This window comes from Arachis ipaensis, chromosome B9 (genome assembly GCF_059453495.1).
Source record: "Arachis ipaensis isolate K30076 ecotype BB chromosome B9, ASM5945349v1, whole genome shotgun sequence".
Taxonomy (NCBI): Eukaryota; Viridiplantae; Streptophyta; class Magnoliopsida; order Fabales; family Fabaceae; genus Arachis; species Arachis ipaensis.
Genome location: NC_142444.1, coordinates 138,901,421 through 138,920,735, shown reverse-complemented (window position 1 = coordinate 138,920,735; position 19,315 = coordinate 138,901,421). Strand labels below are relative to the sequence as shown.

General features: G+C 32.1%; 2 protein-coding genes across 2 annotated transcripts; one reads left to right on the top strand and one right to left on the bottom strand.

The window, feature by feature from the left end:
* Window positions 1-1,672: 1,672 nt before the first annotated feature.
* LOC107616027 (uncharacterized) lies at window positions 1,673-3,921 on the top strand. Its single transcript, XM_021110298.2, has 2 exons — window positions 1,673-2,595; window positions 3,097-3,921. The coding sequence occupies exons 1-2, from the start codon at window positions 1,745-1,747 to the stop codon at window positions 3,794-3,796; spliced, it is 1,551 nt and encodes a 516-aa protein (XP_020965957.1). The 5' UTR covers window positions 1,673-1,744; the 3' UTR covers window positions 3,797-3,921.
* Window positions 3,922-11,599: 7,678 nt separating this feature from the next.
* SMAP1 (small acidic protein 1) lies at window positions 11,600-12,018 on the bottom strand. The gene has a single exon (XM_016321817.3). The coding sequence runs from the start codon at window positions 11,963-11,965 to the stop codon at window positions 11,777-11,779; it is 189 nt and encodes a 62-aa protein (XP_016177303.1). The 5' UTR covers window positions 11,966-12,018; the 3' UTR covers window positions 11,600-11,776.
* Between the last annotated feature and the right edge of the window lie 7,297 nt (window positions 12,019-19,315).

Sequence of the window (19,315 nt, the reverse complement as noted above, 5' to 3'; positions counted from 1 at the left end):
GAGTTCAAGAAAAGTTTGAATAAAGGGGAGATTGGTGAATTTAAAGTGCTACTATAGCCATTACTGTAGAAAGAATGTGAAAAGGGATAACTTCGCGAGGAAGTTAAAGTGAAAGGAAGGAGAAGCGTGAGTCTCGGAAAACGTATCGAGTGGGTCAGTATTGATGGGAGGTTAAATGATAGTTATTACTGATTTTAAAATTTAAGTTTGAATTTGGATTAAGCGTTTTATCTTCCGATAAAGTTATCAAAGACAAACACATTAATTCAAGGGGTAATTTGTTGATCGAAAAAATATTTTCGATAAAGGTGAATTGTTCAAATTGATAAAGTGGTTGAAAACATAATCAGTGACACGTGTGCAAGCGTTAGATGGAGGTTCTTAACACGGATTCGATTTTGAGGCTTCCTGATAAATCGAGTGAGTCAAATCGAATGGGATATCTGAATTGGTTATTCGAAAAGTTGATTCGAGTAGTTATAGTAGTGAAGAAGTTAAGGATTTTTCATCATGCGAGGAAATTATAGGGAATGTGGAAAATCAAAAGGCGGGAACAGTTACGAAGGAGAAAGCATTCAAAATTTTAAATTTATAGTTAATTGTAATTAATTGTAATTAATTGTCAGTTACCAAAGATAGATTATAAATACTAAGAAGCCTTAGGAAATTAGGGTTGGAACTTTACTTCAGAAAACACTCAAGCACACTCACATCCCCAACAAATTTCTGAGTCTGCATTCGAGTTCAATTTCTATAGGGTTCCTTCCATGTTTTTAATTTTTCATTTACATTTTCTGTAAACTCTATTTTTCAAGTAAGTTTATCTTTTAAGCAATCTTTAACTTCCATGTTCAATTTACATTTCAGTACCTTTACTTTTTATGTTAAAGCCCTTTGACTCAGTTGAAGGCATTTTATTGCCTTGTTTAATTTCAACGCATTTTCTTCGTTTCCAGTTAATATTTTCTTTTCGAAAAATTTATTTTGTCATCTTTTATCTTAAATTACATAATTTAATTTATCTTTATTTTCAAATCCCATCTAATCGAAGACACTTTGATGCACTTCTAGAAAACTAGTACCTGCAAAGAAGAGTAGGTTTCGCTCCCAGACTACTAGATATCAAACCACCATCAATTTGCTAAAAATCGACAAAAGTAAAATTATTTTTTGTTTTGTTTTATAATAAACTTATTTTTTTAATTAATTAGTTAAAATTGACTTCACGGAAAACTGGTATTCTGACTTCACGAAAAAAAAAAAAAGGTGAAAACTCAGGTAAAGTCGACTTCACATGAAGTTGATACCTCAAACTTCAAAGTCGTTAGATGAAAATTTAGTTAAATCAGTCAAATCATTTAACGGCTCTGAGGTATAACTTTACGTGAAGTTGACTGTATCTGTGTTTCCAACAAAAAAAAATAACCCCTCCCTATCCATCTCTTCGGCGGACAATACCGGGAGAAATATCATCTCTATTTTAAGGGGTTTTGAATTTTTGATTGATTTTTTTTTAAAAAGTACTAACTATTTTTATTTTTAAGAAGATTTTTTTTATTAAATAACTTTTTTAAAATTATATTCAAACATTTTTATAATTATATAAAAATAATTTTTTATTCAAAAGGCAATCCAATCCAAAACTAGTCTCTTTGGTGAGTTGCACCTTTTATGTGTGATGATCCCTCCCTAATGACAAGTATCATCAAACTTTGAGCAAGTATAATTTCATCTTTCAGCAAAGATGAATATCAGACGGATCATTCAAAAACTACCAACACTGTGGAATTTGTTGGAACTACAAATTCTGGTTCTGGTGAGTCTCTTCTTGCAAACGGCTCTGATACTTTTAGGGAGTCGAAGGAAGTACAAAAACAATGCAATAATGCAATTCGTGGTCTGGTGCTTCTATCTGTCCGCGGACTGGATAGCGACCATCGCTCTTGGTATTCTTTCTGAAGACATGAGAGATTCATCGAAAGACCTGGAATCCAAGTTCGTAGTTATGGCTTCTTGGGCACCTTTCCTTCTCGCGCATCTCGGTGGCCCTGACACAATCACTGCATATTCTCTTGAGGATAATGAACTTTGGCTGCGACACCTGATTGGCTTATTCTACCAGTGCTATGTGGCAGTTTACGTGGTCTACAAGTCATGGAAAGGGGGACATCTTAATTATGTTACCATTCCATTGATTGTGGCAGGAATGATCAAATATGGTGAGAGGACTTGGTCTTTGAGGTCCGGAAGCAGCCAAAATTTCAGAGAATCCATCATTCCAGCGCCAGACCCTGGACCGAATTATGCCAAATTTATGGATGACTACTCTGCAAAAAAGGCTGAAGGATACAGAGTTTCTTTAGGGAAAGTGATTAAAACTGCTCCTGCACCACCATTGACCCAAAGTGCAGCATTGAATAACAGTATTGCAAATGCTTCATGTTTACGCGACGGATTCTATTTCTTCAGGATTTTCAAGTGCCTATTCTCAGATCTCATCCTTAGTTTCCAAGACCACAAGAGCAGCCAAAGCTTCTTTAGGAGCAACTCCTGTGAACATGCTTTTCAAGTGGTTGAGATTGAACTTGGATTAATGTATGACATTCTATACACAAAGGCAATTTTCACATACACCCGTCTTGGCATTTTCGCCAAATTTGTGAGCATTTCTTGTACAATCTCTGCATTTGTTGTCTTTTGTCATTCCGTAGACATAAACCACAAGGAGAATGAGCGGGTTATTACTTTTGTGCTCTTTATTGGAGCTATTTTACTTGAGATATATGCTGTCATTGTTTTACTTTCTTCGAGTTGGACAATGATTTGGTTGAGCAAGCGCAAGAAATGGCTAGTGAATCCTCTCTATAGGTCTATCTCTCGTTTACAAGTTTTGCTTAAATTATCACACACTAAAAGCTGGTCCAACCAAATGTCACAGTTCAACCTTATTGATTTCTGCCTCAAGAATAAGTCAGTTTTATGCATCAAGGTCCAAATATGTCTTCACATTTATAGGCATTTTGAGAAGTCTTACTACACATATTCAGATGATGTCTCTGAACAACTGAAATCCTTTATTTTTGGGGAGCTTTTCAGGATGTCCGATAGTGCATCAGATATTGAATCATGTAAGAAATTATGTGCTCATAGGGGTGACAGAGTCTTGAATGAAAAGGGCCGTCATGAGTTTGATTGGAGCATTGAGGTAGAGTTTGATCAAAGCATATTACTTTGGCATATTGCTACTGATCTCTGCTATTACGATGATGAATCTTTTATGCTTCAAAGTTGTGTAAGAAGCAGATTGTTCTCAAATTACATGATGTATCTTCTTGTCCGACGCCCTTCTATGTTGCCGAATGGAATTGGCCAGATCAGGTTCGACGATACATGTGCAGAGGCGAAGGAACTTCTGCTGGAAAGGAAGTACATGAAGAAAGGAAAGGAAGCTTCCGACATGATACTACAAGTAAACACGGAAATTCCGCCGTCAGAAGTGAAAGGAGATAGAAGCAAGTCGGTGCTGTTTGATGCTTGTAGGCTTGCAAAATCTTTGCAAGCTTTAGAAACAGAGAAGAATTGGAGCAAGGAGGAGAAATGGGAAATGATAAGCCGTGTTTGGCTGGAGATGCTATGCCATGCGGCGAGTCACTGCAGAGGGCTCGAACATGCCAGGCAGCTTAGCAGAGGTGGGGAGTTGCTTACCCATGTCTGGCTTTTAATGGCACATTTAGGCATAACTGAACAATTTCAGATTTCACAAGGTCATGTAAGGGCAAAGTTAGTACTAGACTAGATATGTTGGATGCATCAGTAACTGAAGCTGTTTGTTTCTGTTTCCGTTTTCTACCTCCATTATTGAAGATCATGTGTTTGTGAAACTAGCATTTGCTTGTATTTAATATCGTGAATTATCGCCAAAGTAGCACGCTTAGCATTGTCTTCGAAACACCACTACCCTACTTGTGTTATTTAACATATTTATTGACGTTCAGTTTCAGAAAAATTTAGTACGCCAGTTCATCTAAGGTTAGGTTTCAGAATCTTTGTTAAGTTAATTAGAATTCTAATTAAAAATGACAAAAGTAAATGTTTGAAGATTTATGGTTGTATGATCAAGAAAAAATATAAAATTTGACATTTTTCAAAATTATATTAAAGAATTAGTGAAAAATAAAATATTGAAAGGTAGTAAAACACGAACGTTTTGAAGCTCGCAACACAACGGTGAAGCTCCAAGGGTGTCGCTACTGCTGCATTTAACAATAACCACCTCTTGCGTGGTTCCACAAGAGTTTGATTGTAACAGTAGGATGTGCTCTAAGTGTGGTGTTACGAGCAAGAAGAACCTTGCGATTATTTTGTTGTTGTTGTTCCTGTTTGTTGGCTTTATTTGGGGTTGTGCTAGTGGTACCATTTGAGATGAGTACAGATAAAAAAAAGTGCATGGGGTTGAAAGCACTATGGGTAGTGGCGGGCGAAGTGGTGTTCATCATCATCTTGTGTCACCGTAGTATATTAGTAAGTGTATTCTTGGTTAGAGCATGGTGGTGATGAAGTTTGGTGATTGAGACTATGTTCCGTTGTTAGTTCTGATGTTTTCGAACCATTTGCGGGAGGAATGTGAGCTACGGTGCACTGACCATTGACCCCACCTCAGAAGGATGAGTCGGGGAAGGAGGTGAAATGGTAAATAGCGCATTAATAATTTACAAAAATACTGTTTTTGCATTCAGCTACTAATATATATATATATATATATATATATATATATAAGGAGTGTTAAAGGTCATTTGTATAGTCATTAATTAGTCATCATCTATGACATGGACACGGAACATGATACGACATAGGACATGGGATATGTCGACACACGAATTTTAAAATCTTATACAACACAGGAACACGCATATATATAAAATATAAAGTATTTTTTAGATAAATTGTAGTGATGTTTTTATATTTGTTATGATATTAAAACATAAAAAATTTTTTAATTAATTTTAATATCTTATTTTAGTTATATATAGTATTTAAAATATTTATTTTTTAATAAATAATAATATATAATATTTTTTAATTTAGTTTAAGGATACATATTAAGAATAAGATTGGACAGGCTGACACGTGATGGTATTTAGGTGTGTCCAAGCGTGTCGGGAGAGAAATTTTCTATTTTTTATTAAGACACAGTTGGACACGGCAGACACGTGTGTCGGACGAGTGTCGGTGAGTGTCATGTCCAAAATGTATCCGACACGCAGACACGATAACTCACCGAAGTGTCCTTGCTTCATAGGCCATCATCAATGTCTTTAATGGTGTGATATTATATCTAATAGTGTGAGATTACTCACTTTTCTTTTATTAGTTAAGTGCTGCCCAAATTTTAATAAAAATGTTAATTCCCTAAACTTTTTCTATATATATTTGTATATAAACATATGTATAATTTATTTTATTTTTAATATATATTTATATTTTAATATATATTTTATGTCGATACTAGGGCTGACAATTGGTAGGGTAGGGTAGAGTAGAGTTTGGACCTTATCCTAACCCTATCCGCAGATTGAAAATTTCATTAAAACTCTACCCTACCCTACCCTACCCTACCCTACTTGCGGGTTGAGAATCTCTCAACCCTAACTCAACCCGCACCCTAAAGTTCTAAACCCTATCCCAACCTACCTTATCCGCAGAAATATCAAATTTTTCAAAATAAATATAAAATTCAATCATTTCAAATTTTATATATATTAATAAAATAAAAAATAAAAAACTCATGCTTTAAATTACTAAAATACTAACTAGTTTAGTACTTGCTTATTTATTGTAAGTCATTACATGAGAAATAAAGTTGTGGTTCAACTCTCATCAAATTGGATACCCGCAAATAAAGTATAAATTGCCAACGCTAATTGATACTAATTTTGGACTTTTGGTCACTGATTTTAAAAGAAATCGTATAAGAAGTTTTTATTTTTTTGTTATGGGCTTAACCCTACAAAGACCCAACCCGTTCAGAAAAATGGACCCTACTAACCCACCTGCCCAAGATGCAACCCCAACCCAACTAAAGCGAACTGCGCTCTTCTCCCTCGCTGCTGCCAATTTGGAAGACCAATCTCCATCGATGCTAAATTTTTGGAAGAATTTATTTAAATATTCTCACCCCCTTTTTCTACTAAAGATAGAAAGACTCAAACCTGCCATCTCTAAGTGAGTATAGAAAAATTATGTCATTTGAGCTATAGTTCGTTGGCATTTAAATATTCTCACTTATTAAGATAAATTATGTCATTTTAATTAAATTGGGTTAGTCTAATAGTTAAAAATTATTTAAATAAAAATATTTAAAATATTTTTTTAAAAATATATTTTAGTAATTAAATTTAAATATATATAATCAATTAAATCATGTCATTTTTGTCAAATTTTAATCATATAAATTGATTTAGCCAAAAAATTAGTATGAATTAATCTTGAATCGATCTAAATTAATATTTTCCATAAAAAAACTATAATACTCTTATTATAAAAATGAATAAAATATTCTTTTATATATATATATATATATATATATATATATATATATATATATATATATATATATATATATATATATATATATATATATTAGTCATTTTCTATAATAAGATTATTGTAGTCATTTTCTATAAAAAAGAATATTAATTTAGAACGGTTTAAGATTTGGTTTATATTAATATTTTGGTTAAATTAATTTATCTAATCTAATTTGGACAAAAATAATACAGTTTAATTAGTTATATAAATTAAATTTTAATTGATAGAAAACACGTTTTAGATGTCTTTATTAAGGATTTGCATCCTCTAAATTTTAAATTTCACTTTAGAGGATAAGGTATCATCTATCACCATTTATTTCATAGGTGAGATCAAGAAAAAACATGAGAGAGAAAACATTCAATAGTGAGAGATTTCACTTTAAAAGTGAAAATCTAAAATTTAGAGGATCCAAATTCTTTACAAAGTGGCTCCCATAGTGATTAGTTCCCTAATCCGCTTAAGCAAGTATCGAGAGTTCAAATCCTGCCTTATACATATAGCGATTTGCGATGGATTAGTCATTGGCCTGTCATACTGAGAGATACCTTAGAAAACTAAAAAAAATTATATCATTTTATTAAAAACTATTTTTATTTTATTTTTTTTAATGTGCACGTTAAATATGTTAATTGTATTTGAACTATACTATATTATGTTAATATTTATTAAATTATATTGAATTATATTATAGTCTTGTGTTAAGTGTTTTAAAAAACGTTTTAAAACTAATAATATTGAGGGTAAAATACTATAATAAGCTAAGAAGAACGAAATTTTACGCAAATAAGCCAAATGAAAAACTGGTTCATGAATCCACCAATGCACGTTACTATATAGTTCGAATCAGTATGTTTCGAACTAGAATTACATATAATTCGAATTACTCACACATGCAAACACACTATAATTCAAATCAACCTGATTCGAATTACACTCACACCCTCTGCACATAGTAATTCGAATTGGCCAGATTCGAATTACTTATTATTTAATTCTGCCCATTCTTTTATTAAAAAATTAATAATTGATTAAAAAAATAATAATTTAAAAATTAAAAAAATATATATTTTATTTCATGCATTAAAAAAAAGCTAACAAAATATTTAATTACGAGACTTTTTTAAAATATTAATGAGCTATCAATTCGAATTTCATACAATACTCTTTTGTCCATTTTTAATAGTTCATGAATTTTTGTTTAATAAATTTATTTAAATTATACAACAAAAAATTATTTTATTCTATACAAAATAATTTTAAAAAATGGCTTAAAAGATGTTAGGAATACTATAAAAATTTGTAATGTCCTAATGATTTAGAACATTAAAGAAATACTCTACATGGTCAATAATAATTTAAAAATTAAAATAAATATAGTTATAACCAATATTTACCTAAATTACTAGAATATTACAAACTTTTATAGTATTTCTAACATTTTTTAAGCTATTTTTTATAAAAGTCATTAGGACATTACAACTTTTTATACTACTCCTAATATTTTTTAAACTATTTTTTTAAAATTGTTTTGCATAGAATAAAGGGCATTTTAAGCCATTTTAAGCCATTTTCTATGCAAAATAATTTTAAAAAAAATGGCTTAAAAAATGTTAGGAGTACTATAAAAGTTTGTAATATTCTAGTAATTTAGATAAATACTGGTTATAACTATATTTATTTTAATTTTTAAATTATTATTGACTATGTAGAGTATTTCTTTAATGTCCTAAATCATTAGGACATTACAAATTTTTATAGTACTCCTAACATCTTTTAAGCCATTTTTTAAAATTATTTTTTATAGAATAAAATATTTTTTTGTGGTATAATTTAAATAAATTTATTAAAAAAATTTTCATGAACTATTAAAAATGGACAAAAGAGTATTGTATGAAATTCGAATTGATAGCTCATTAATATTTTAAAAAAAGTCTCGTAATTAAATATTTTGTTAGCTTTTTTTTAATGCATGAAATAAAATATATTTTTTTAATTTTAAATTATTAATTTTTTAATCAATTATTAATTTTTTTAATAAAAGAATGGACAGAATTAAATAATGAGTAATTCGAATCTGACCAATTCGAATTACTATGTGCAAAGTGTGTGAATGTAATTCGAATCACCCTAATTCAAATTACTGTGGGTATAATTCGAATCAGGTTGATTCGAATTATAGTGTGTCTGGTGTGTGAGTAATTCGAATCACATATAATTCTAGTTCGAAACATACTGATTCGAACTATATAGTAATCTGCATTGAAAATTCATGAACTAATTTTTCATTTAATTTATTTGCGTAAAATTTCATTTTCTTTGACTTATTATAGTGTTTTACCTAACATTGATGGATAGCTACGAAAATCCACCTTCTCATGACAAAAATTAGACAAAAACAGAAAGCATTTTTTTTAAACGGGGATGATGGGAATGGGGAAGGTCCGTCCTCAATAGATAGTTATTGTCATCCTCTGTGTAAATGTCGAATGTGGAATGTGTGTGAAGGTTGTAATGGGGGCTGTCCGAACCACCGTCTAACCTAAAAATAAAAAAGTAAATGAGCGAGGCTTTCAAAACAACACCACATGTTGAACCTTGATTTGCAGTCTGGTTGTGGCCATCGTAGTCACCACAAAACTTAGTCACAGTATCACACACCAAGCTAGTATAAGTGTCACTATAGAATATTGTCAGTCAACAATTCAATCGATAATATAAAACCTACAAATAATTATACAAAATTATATAACTTTGCTTATAATAGTGTATAAAAGTTGCTTTTTTCATCTTCTTGGTCTCAGGTTTTTTGAAAACCCCGCGAGCGCAAGTGTGATAATTTTAGCGATGGATAAAGTGTATTTTTTGTTTTGAAATTTGTCAAAATTTTTAAAAATATTTTTAAATTTTATTTTATTTTAATTTTGTTCTTAAAATTTTTAATTTGCATCAAATATATCTCTAACAATGATAACTAAATTTTTAAAAAAATTAAAACCAATTCAACAATAATACATAACAACTATTTTTAATTTGTGTTCAAAATTTTTGTAAAATTTTTGCTAAATTAGTCTCAAATTTTTTAAAAAATTAACTTTTAAAAATATATTTAATACAAATAAAAAACTGGTAAAACAAAATTGAAACAAAATAAAATTAAAATATTTTTAAAAATTTTAACAAACTTTTAAAGACAAAAAATTATACTTTACCCTTTTAACCGTATTTGTAAAACCAGATTGTAAGAAATGCTAAAAAATTGGCTAAAATGACAAGGGTGGTGGATATGAAAATTGCCTTTGTATATTATGTCATACAATAATCCAGGTTCAACCTCAACCACTTGAAAGGCATGTTCCTAAAGAGTTGCTCCTAAAGAAGCTCCGGGCCTTCGGCTGCTCTACGGGTCTTCAAAACAAAGGATGAGATCTTAAAATAAGCACTTTAAAGTCTTGAAGGAACGGAATCCTCGGCGTAAAGAGGAAGCATTTGCGATGCTGTTATTCAATGCTGTTGTTGCACTTCGAGTCAATGGTGCTGGAGTAGTTTTAATCACTTTCTCTAAAGAAACTTTGGCATTTGGCAATGTAGTCATTCATGAATTTGGCATAACTCGGTCAAGCGTCCGGTGCTGGAAGGATGGATGGATTCTCTGAAATTGTGGCTGCTTCCGGACCTCAAAGACCAAGTCCTCTCACCATATTTGATCATTCCTGCTACAATCAATGGAATGGTAATAAAACTAAGATGCTCCTTTCCATGACTTGTAGACCACGTAAACAGCCACATAGCACTGGTAGAATAAGCCAAGCAGGTGGCATGGCCAAAGTTCATTATCCTCAAGGGAATATACAGTGACTATGTCCTGGCTGCTGAGAGGTATGAGAATGAAAGGTGGTCAAGTAGCCACAAACTACGAACTTGGAGACCTAGTCTTTTAATGAATCTCTCACGTCTTTGGGAACAATAGCAAGAGCAATGGTCGCAATCCAGTCTGCTGAGAGATAGAAGAACCAGAGAACCAGACCAAGAATCGCAGTATACCATTGCCTTTGTAGTTCCTTCAAGTCCCAAAAAGTATCAGAACTGTTTGCAAGAACCAGAAGTGTAATTCAGAAGCACTCTTTGAACATCAAAGAAGAGGCATGTATTCCATAGCTAGATCTTACCTAAACAAGCAATGTAACTTCACTAAGATGCTTAACTACCTTCATCATCCATTAAAATATAAACTATTAACACTCTTCTTCCTCAACAACTATAAAGTGAATACTCATGAACCATTACAGAATTACAAGAACCACATGAACACATGATGATGCAAAACCCTTTAGCATATGTGGGTGCATATGCAGATACCAATTAACACCACAATCCCAAAACAATTTGAGTCAAGATAAGAAAAACACCAGTCACCATTATGCAAATACGATTAGAATGTAGGCATGAAGATGCTTACAGCTGCTTCCTTCATAAACAAGATTAATTACAGCCAAAAAGGGGCCTACCCTGAAGTTCTGAACAATCTACTTACCAAAAACAGCTAAAGAAAACTGTCATACAAAAAGAGTAGCTTGCAAAGCATAGTTTAACCTATGCTCGCACCAGGGTTACACAGAAACAACTCAACTATTGCTCTACGTCTCCCCTTCAAGGAATTACATAGAAAACCCATTAAAATTAAAGGAAGCCCTCTGTATATACAACTCAGAATTAACAAATAACTAACAATAAGAGAATAACCAAATCAGTCTTGAAAACATTTTTGGATGAATACCTTAATCCTCATCAAAATTTTAATTTTAATTTCTAAATCAGCTCAAAATGCATTAGTTAATCACTAATCAGTCATAACGTAAGATCCCCCTGTTAAAGCTAAGAATAAGAAATTTAGACAAATAAGTAACTATCGATGTTTAAAAATGACATAAAAGTATAATCAATTAAAAGAAAACCAATAAACCAAAACAAAACAAAGAGACTGAGAAACTAAGGCACAAAATTAAGGAGATTAATCGCAAAAGGAAAAACAAAAGATATTATATTGTCAATAGAGGAATCCCAGAACCAAAGTACAACGGTTTCTTTATCGTTTCCACACGAAAAGAGAGAGTACAAAAAAACAAAACCCTAAACCCTAATCAGAAGAGCGATCATAACCAAAACCATGACGATGATGAAGGTAGGATCAGTTGATATCAGCATCGTCGAAATCGTCTTGGAAGTTGTTGAAGAAATCGGCGTCGGCTAGCTTGTTGTCGGCGGAGATGACGCCCTCTGGGAAGATCTCGAGAGGGTCGACGTCGTCAACATCCATGGCCATGGCGGAGACCTGCTCATCCATCTCTCCAAACAAATCCATTGGCATTGGTCTCATTATCCTCTTTCTTTATCCTCTCTCTAATCTGTGCATCACTTTAGGTTTTCATATACATGGTCATATATACTCGTATGAAGAAGAATCCTGAAGCAACACGTAAATGTATCCTCTTCATTTTTTTTTAAGTAATTTCTCCCTTTTAATTTTATAAGTGAGACAAAAAATGAATATAAGAAAAAATAATAAAGAGTTAAAAATTACACTCACATTTTATGTTCTCAATTTTTTTTCAACAATTGAAAGGATGCATTCCCAAAATAACACGACATTGTGTTTCAAGTAGGTACACACTTCTGTAATTTTTATTTTTTACAAAATAAAAATTAAAAAAATATTTTTACAAAAGCTTTATTAATATTGACCGATCAAAAATTAGTTTTTATATTTTTTTTGTTTAAAATCTTACTTTGACTTTTGATAATCTTACGAAAATTCGTATTCGTCTTTTAAAATAGTATAATATTATCACAATCTCTGTCGATCTTTCTATCGAACATTTTAATCTTTGTTTGAAATTCTCTGGCAATAAGAGATTGTAACATTCTTACGTGTCATGTAACGTTCCTATGGGTCAGTTGTAATTTCTTTAGGACAGTTTTTTTCCTACACAGTCAACAAAATATTGGTGTTTTGTTGTTATGAAGAGGGATTAAAATCACTTACTCTTTTTGTTCTCTTCATTACTGAAAGAATTTGAAATCCTAACAAAGAAGAATGACCTGCACAGAATAATCATTAGTTTTAAATCGACGTTCATAGAGTACTATCGAGAGGTTGATACGTTGTGGAGAAGTTAAGGTGAACATCATTGAAATAGAAAGAAAGAAGAAATTCGAACACCCACATTGCAATTGTGAATGTTATGCAATTCTGTTTGAATATAGAACTAGATTAAATTCTAGTAGGTTGTTTTTGGGCAGCTATTACTTTAAGACAAGTAACCATTCATCTAAATCTAATTTTTGGTACTTGTATTATGTCAAAAAAATTTTTTTTTTTTGTTATTTGTAGATTCCACAGCAGCACTGTAAGTACTTCAAATGCTTAATGAGATGATTGCAGAAAATATTGATTTCAAATTAGAAGGTGTTGACATGGGAGGACAAGAAACTGAGGTGCAAGGCAAATTTTCAGAGATAGAAAAGCGACTGATGAAATTTGACTTGCTATTATAGGATGGAGTGCAAACCAAAACAAAATTTTCATTATTAGGATTTTAGAGTATGTTGGGGTATATAATCTTTTTTACTACTACTGTAAAATTTGTGTTGTGTTAATTGTATGAGTTATGTAGAATTATTTTAATGCATAGCATTTAGTGTTAATGTTTAGCATTTAATTTAAGATTGTATAACTTTCATGGGGACTTATTAATCAAATGACAATATTATATCATTTTAGTTGAATTATGTATGAAGTCATTGGTTTTTTCTTCAATTTGGTCAATTGACTGATACTTCAAACGGTTAATATTAATAGACATCAATATAATCCAAAAGTACAAAATACATCATTAGCCATTAGTTTTTGGCAATTTTAGTACATTGTCACAAAACTTAACATACTAAAATAACTATCTATAGTGTTATGTCATAATGCCTAATAAGCATGACTATAAATAGACATAGCAACAAAAGTCATAACTTATCATCTAAAATAAACACAAATAACTACATCATCCTAGTCTTCACTTTTTTTCTTGGAGGATTAAAAGTAGTTGGTGTACTAGAGTTAGTTGGTGTCTTTAAGCTTGAGAGTTCATTGAGGTTTGGAGTTGGAATAAACTGGAAAAGTCTTACTGTTGTGCTTAGGAATGGCAAAAAAATTCGAACTCACGAATACATATGGGGATCATTTGCGACAGAGAGAAAAATAGAGACCTGCTAAGCCCCCACGAATAAACCGGGACGGGGCGAGGACTGAGGTACCCGTCCCATGGAGACCCGCTAAATTTACGCTAGAATAAAATTACTTAAATACCCTTTTATATATATATGATGTAAATATATGTTAATTTTTTTAGTTTTATTTAGAAACAAATTAATGATGTGCATAATATCTAAATTTGCACCAATTAATTATTTAAATTTGTATCATTACAATAAGGGAGTACTATTACTGAACTATAATCATCGACCAACATTTGTTATTTTATTATGTTGGAAACTTTTCTATTTTGTTTAATTTTAGTTTGTATGTTGGAGATTTAGTTAACAAATGTTGAATTGGGTTTAGAAATGTTAAATGTGTTTGAATTGGGTTTGATTTGATACATTTTAGTTGAACTATATGAAATTTTATTATGGTTGAAGTTTTTTTTATTACTTTTTAAAGTTTAATATCCACAAAATTCCATGGGTATCCGCCTCCCCGATGAGAAAAAATAAATGAGAACCTGTGACGGAAATGGGGTGGGGATCGGGGTAATTCCTAAACAAGGACGGAGAGTGGGGGGAGGATTTCTGCTCCCATGGATACTCATTGCCATTCCTAGCTATGCTAGAGCTTGTGGCTGTCAATGTCTCTGTAGAAACTCCATTGTTTTTACCTGACTTAAGAGGTGCTAGTTTGGATGATTTTGTAATTACAATTGATTTAGCAACTGGTGTGACACGATAAAAGCTCAAATTGGACAAGCATTGCCTTACAATGGGCTATTTTACTCTCCGTAGTCTTGCTATTGGTGTGATCCCTGGTGATATATCATTGTAAGTTGTGGAATTGGGTTGAAGATTAACATTGACCTCTTGAACCTAGTAAACAAGTCAAATCAATGACAAATTCTAATTCTTAAATTCACAAACACTATGATTGATATATTATATTCCAATAACTCAGCTGGTCGTGCAGATTGAGAAAGTGAAATCTCATCTTCTCTTTGTTGTGGTGGTTTCGTAATTTTTTTTGGTTGTTACTTCTTCTGTTTCTTAGCCTTAGCCTATATGCACAACCAAGTTAAAAGTTTAGGTTCAATATGTTTGTAAAGTTTCAAATGAAAAATTATATAAAAGTAACACTTACAAGGATCGGTTACTTCACTCTCCAGTGGTGTACCATTTGTGACATCTGAATTAACTCTATTTGGCCCTGGAGCATTGCTAGCTAGTTGAAAGTACATCCTGATGTTGTAAATAAATAAAACAAAGACAATTAAATCATAATCAATTTCTTTTCAGACATCTAAACTCCTAAAGATTTTGATAAGAGACCTTTAAATCTTTGTCAATTTCATACAAAGACACTTAAAACTACTAGCATTATAAACTGCTAATACTACATGGTACCTGCTGCTCAGTTGGCTGGACTGGTTGCTACTGTCCTGATGGATTGCTAGTAGCCTCAGCAGTTCTTTGCCCTTTCTCTTTTATTGTCAGTTGGGATCTTTTGGAATTCCTTTGTATATTTTGTAATAGTGATATTTTTTTCCACACTTATATCTTGTAATCTAGAATGACTTATTCATCTTTTTGTCATTGTTCTCAGCCAACTGACTCTAAGATACTTTGTCTACTCTTTTTCTTAGTATTGGATATCCAGGAAGTCTCTTAATCAATGGTGCTTGTGGCTTATAGTCAACTGATGATATCTCTTGCCGATATTTTTCACTATTCACAGGCTTGATGGTGATCTCATAAGTCTTCGGAATGGCATCCATGGTAAGTAACTCATGAACAAAGTCTTCTGGTTTAAGATTTCTCTTGCGAAGTTTAGAAATAGCAGCTACAACATGCTTGCATGGCAAACATAAGCAATCATAGTATGTGCATAAAAAACATCAACAGTTTAGCAAAATACTGTTTCAATACATGCATAATAAATCTTAATTACAAAATCTTAATTTCATACCCGTTAGTTGCCATGCATTACAGGTGCATTTTTCTTCCTGAGGTTTACACCAACGTTGTGATTCCTCCTTTGAAACTTTAAATATGACTCTATCATCATCACCTGTCCATTCAGAATTCTATTTGTTATTTTCTGATTTAATAATCTCATCTAGCCTCTACTATTGAACTAGAGTCAATTTTCCAGCATAGTTCAACAACTTCTTCTTAAGAAAGGCCATCTTTCTCATCAAATAACACCTTAGGTCTTCACACATGGTCAGAATAGACTTGCTTCGTTAATCCATAATCTTTACATTCCAGATTTTTCACATATTATTTGTGATATTATCAACCTTAGGATAGTGTGAAAAATGACTCTTGGTCCACACAGCAGGATTGAACTTCCACATATACTACCAGGCTGACAGATTATTCATTTCAATTTATCCATTCCAAACTCTGTAGATGATCCTAAATCATCCTCTAGACAATGCAAAAAACATTTCCATGTCTCGGTGCCCTTAGTGCCCACCACAACAAATGTAATAAAAAAATGATTATTTACATTTTGACTAGACAAAAGTTAACCATCAAAATACCCCTTGAGGAAGAAACCATCTAGACCAATAAGAGGATGACAACCATATTTAAACCCATGCTTGTATGCATCTAGGGATATGTAGAGGTAATTAAATAATGGTGGTGCTTCAGATTGTGGGATTAAGGCCACCAAAGCTGTTGACATAGGTTGCTTCAAATGATCTCATTTAAATAGTCCCAGACTTTGCTATATTGCTTCCTTTCATTTCCCATTACTTCTTTTCTTGCTGTCTTTAATGCTCTGGTTATTATTTTTTCATTGATATGTATATTATAGTCCTGCTTCATGTGCTCAATTGCTTCTTTAGAGGGTCAGTATTGGCTATGTCACCATCCTCTTCACCAACTTGCTAGTAACCCAAGCTCTAGTGGCCATGTTACTTGTCAAGTTTCTTCCACACATGTGCTCTTTTGATAAGTTTTTACTTAGAAGCAAAGTTCATGGGTATTATATGAGGTAAAAATCAGCCAAGGGCAACCATCTTTAGCACACTTAACCCTAATTCTCGATGATTCAATTTTTAAGTACTGTAGTTCCTTCCTTTCAGATACAAACATGTCTTTCAAAGCTAATTTGAACTGAGCTATTGTATCAAATAATTGTCCTACCTTAAACTTAACATCTCCATAATTAGCTTCATCATTATATTCAGGATACCTTGGTCTTCCTTCATTATCAGATGAAATAGGAGAGTTAAAAACTTCGTACTCATACATGTAAGGCTTGTTAACAACACTATCCACCTCCTCAACAATTGGTTTTGAGTTTGGTTTATCTCCGCTAACATCTCCTAGGCCTCCATTACTGACATTTGGGCCTCCTATATCATCATTTAGGCTTGTTGCTATTGTAAACCCAACATTCTGCCCATCCATAATATCTAGTTGAGCTAAAATATATTTTTTAGTCCTGCCCACATATCTTTTTGCTGCTTTCTTCTTCTGAGTCCTATGAGAGAGATCCACAACCTCTTTTGTTGTCACATTCTTCTTCTTTGAAGTCGTATTCTTCTTTTGGAGTGGCATTTCTCTTATCTGCAGTAACATTCTTCTTTTTCGGAGTCAGATCTTTCTTCTTTGTTGTTATTTCTTTTTTCTTGGAGTCAAAATCTCACAATTACTACTATTATTATCAGATTCAAACCCAGGTAGAGGAGGTTTGTAAGCTTCATCCGCTGCACTCTCATAACCATCATTACTATATGAGTCAGTATCTCTTCCCACATTAATAGCAGCCTCCAACAACTCGAGATTATTTACAACATTATCACAATAGATATACAACTCATCGGTCTCCATGTTAGCTATTTTGTTGTCACACATATCATTAATCTCTTTGTCTCCTTTGAGAGTGTGGAACCCAAACTCAATATCCCCTGAAATAGGGTCTAGCCAATACATTCCCTTGTAAGTTTGGTAACCCAAGCCTTTAAGCATTTTCACTAAGTCTTTGAAATTCAGCAAGTCTATATCTAACTTAGAAAATCTGTGAACCTTACCATCTATGTAGTTGAAGATACCATCTTTATTTCTTTCAAACCATCCTTCATGGTAAAACACATGCACAATTTTATAAGTCATATATAGCAATATACTAGAAAATTAAAATAGACTCTAACAAAACCAATTTTTAATTAACACATAATACCTTACTCAACGTTAATAAAAAATTACTAATTTATTTTCATTACTTGATTTCTTTACTAAACCCTAAAACAGAAAATATTTGTTGTCTTAATAACCAAATAAGCCACTAACTCCAAATTACATGTAATGAAGTTATAAAGGAGAACTATCTAGCAGGACCACACTCACAGGACCACAACCAAACATAGAAAAATGCTAAAAGATAGAGCAAAGAGCCTCACATTCTTTTGTAGGAATTTGCATTGCTTCTCTTAGGAGGGAGTTTGCTTGTTCCTCTGCCCTATGCCTGGTGATCAACTCCACATATCTCTCTATATTTTTGATACTCATTCTCATATCATGTATGTAACTTTGAGTAGCATTCCTTAATTCTTTCACGGTAAGCTCTAAAGCTGATAGTTCTTGATATGAATAAGGAGATAATGATTCTTGATATGAGTAAGGAGATGGTGGCTCTTAATATAGGTACAAGGAGGATGGTTCCTGGTATGAATAAGGAGACATTGGCTCTTAATAGATAGGATATGGGACATTGAAATCTCTTCACTCTTGACCTTGCCAACCAAAATCTGGATAGTTCCTCTATCTATAATAATATGAATCACTACTTGGGTGTGAGTAGTACCCCATGTGATCTCTCTCCATTATTTTTTCTTAGCACAAAACACCAAACAAAATTAAACGCACTATGTGATAAACAGGAAAGCAAAGAAGAAAGGACAGAAAGAATCTTATTTTATTTTTATTTTTTTTTGAAAAGAAATAAAATAATAAAAAATAAAAAAATGAAAATAAAGTAAAATATGAAGAAAAACAAAAATAAAAAAAATAAAATCAAGAAAATGAACTTAATAATTAAGAAAATAAAACAACTAATAAGCAAATATGAGTATAAAATTCGAACTTAACAAGTAGAATAACTAGGAAAAATAAAACAACTAAAGGGACATCAAACTTAATTTCAAAAATTAAGAAAAAACTTTAATTAAAATAATAATTAGATTTTCAAAAATTTTAAAAAAAGCAAAACAAAAATAAAAACAAATCAAAAACTAAAAACCCCTAATCTAAGCAATCAAACAACTAATAGTTGTCAATCACAGTCAATTCTCAGCAACGGTGCCAAAAACTTGGTGCGAAATTTTGAATACCCACAACTAACCGGCAAGTGCACCGAGTGGTACCAAGTAATACCTCAAGTGAGTGAGGGTTGATCCCACGAGGATTGATGGACTGAGTAATAGCAATAGAAAAGTTGGTTTGATGGTTTTCA

Excerpts from the sequence above, each read along its gene's own strand:
- LOC107616027 (XM_021110298.2), top strand. The coding sequence starts at position 1,745 with ATGAATATCAGACGGATCATTCAAAAACTACCAACACTGTGGAATTTG. Across the intron at positions 2,596-3,096 it reads GAGATTGAACTTGGATTAAT|GATGTCCGATAGTGCATCAG; the intron begins GTATGACATTCT and ends GGAGCTTTTCAG.
- SMAP1 (XM_016321817.3), bottom strand. The coding sequence starts at position 11,965 with ATGAGACCAATGCCAATGGATTTGTTTGGAGAGATGGATGAGCAGGTC.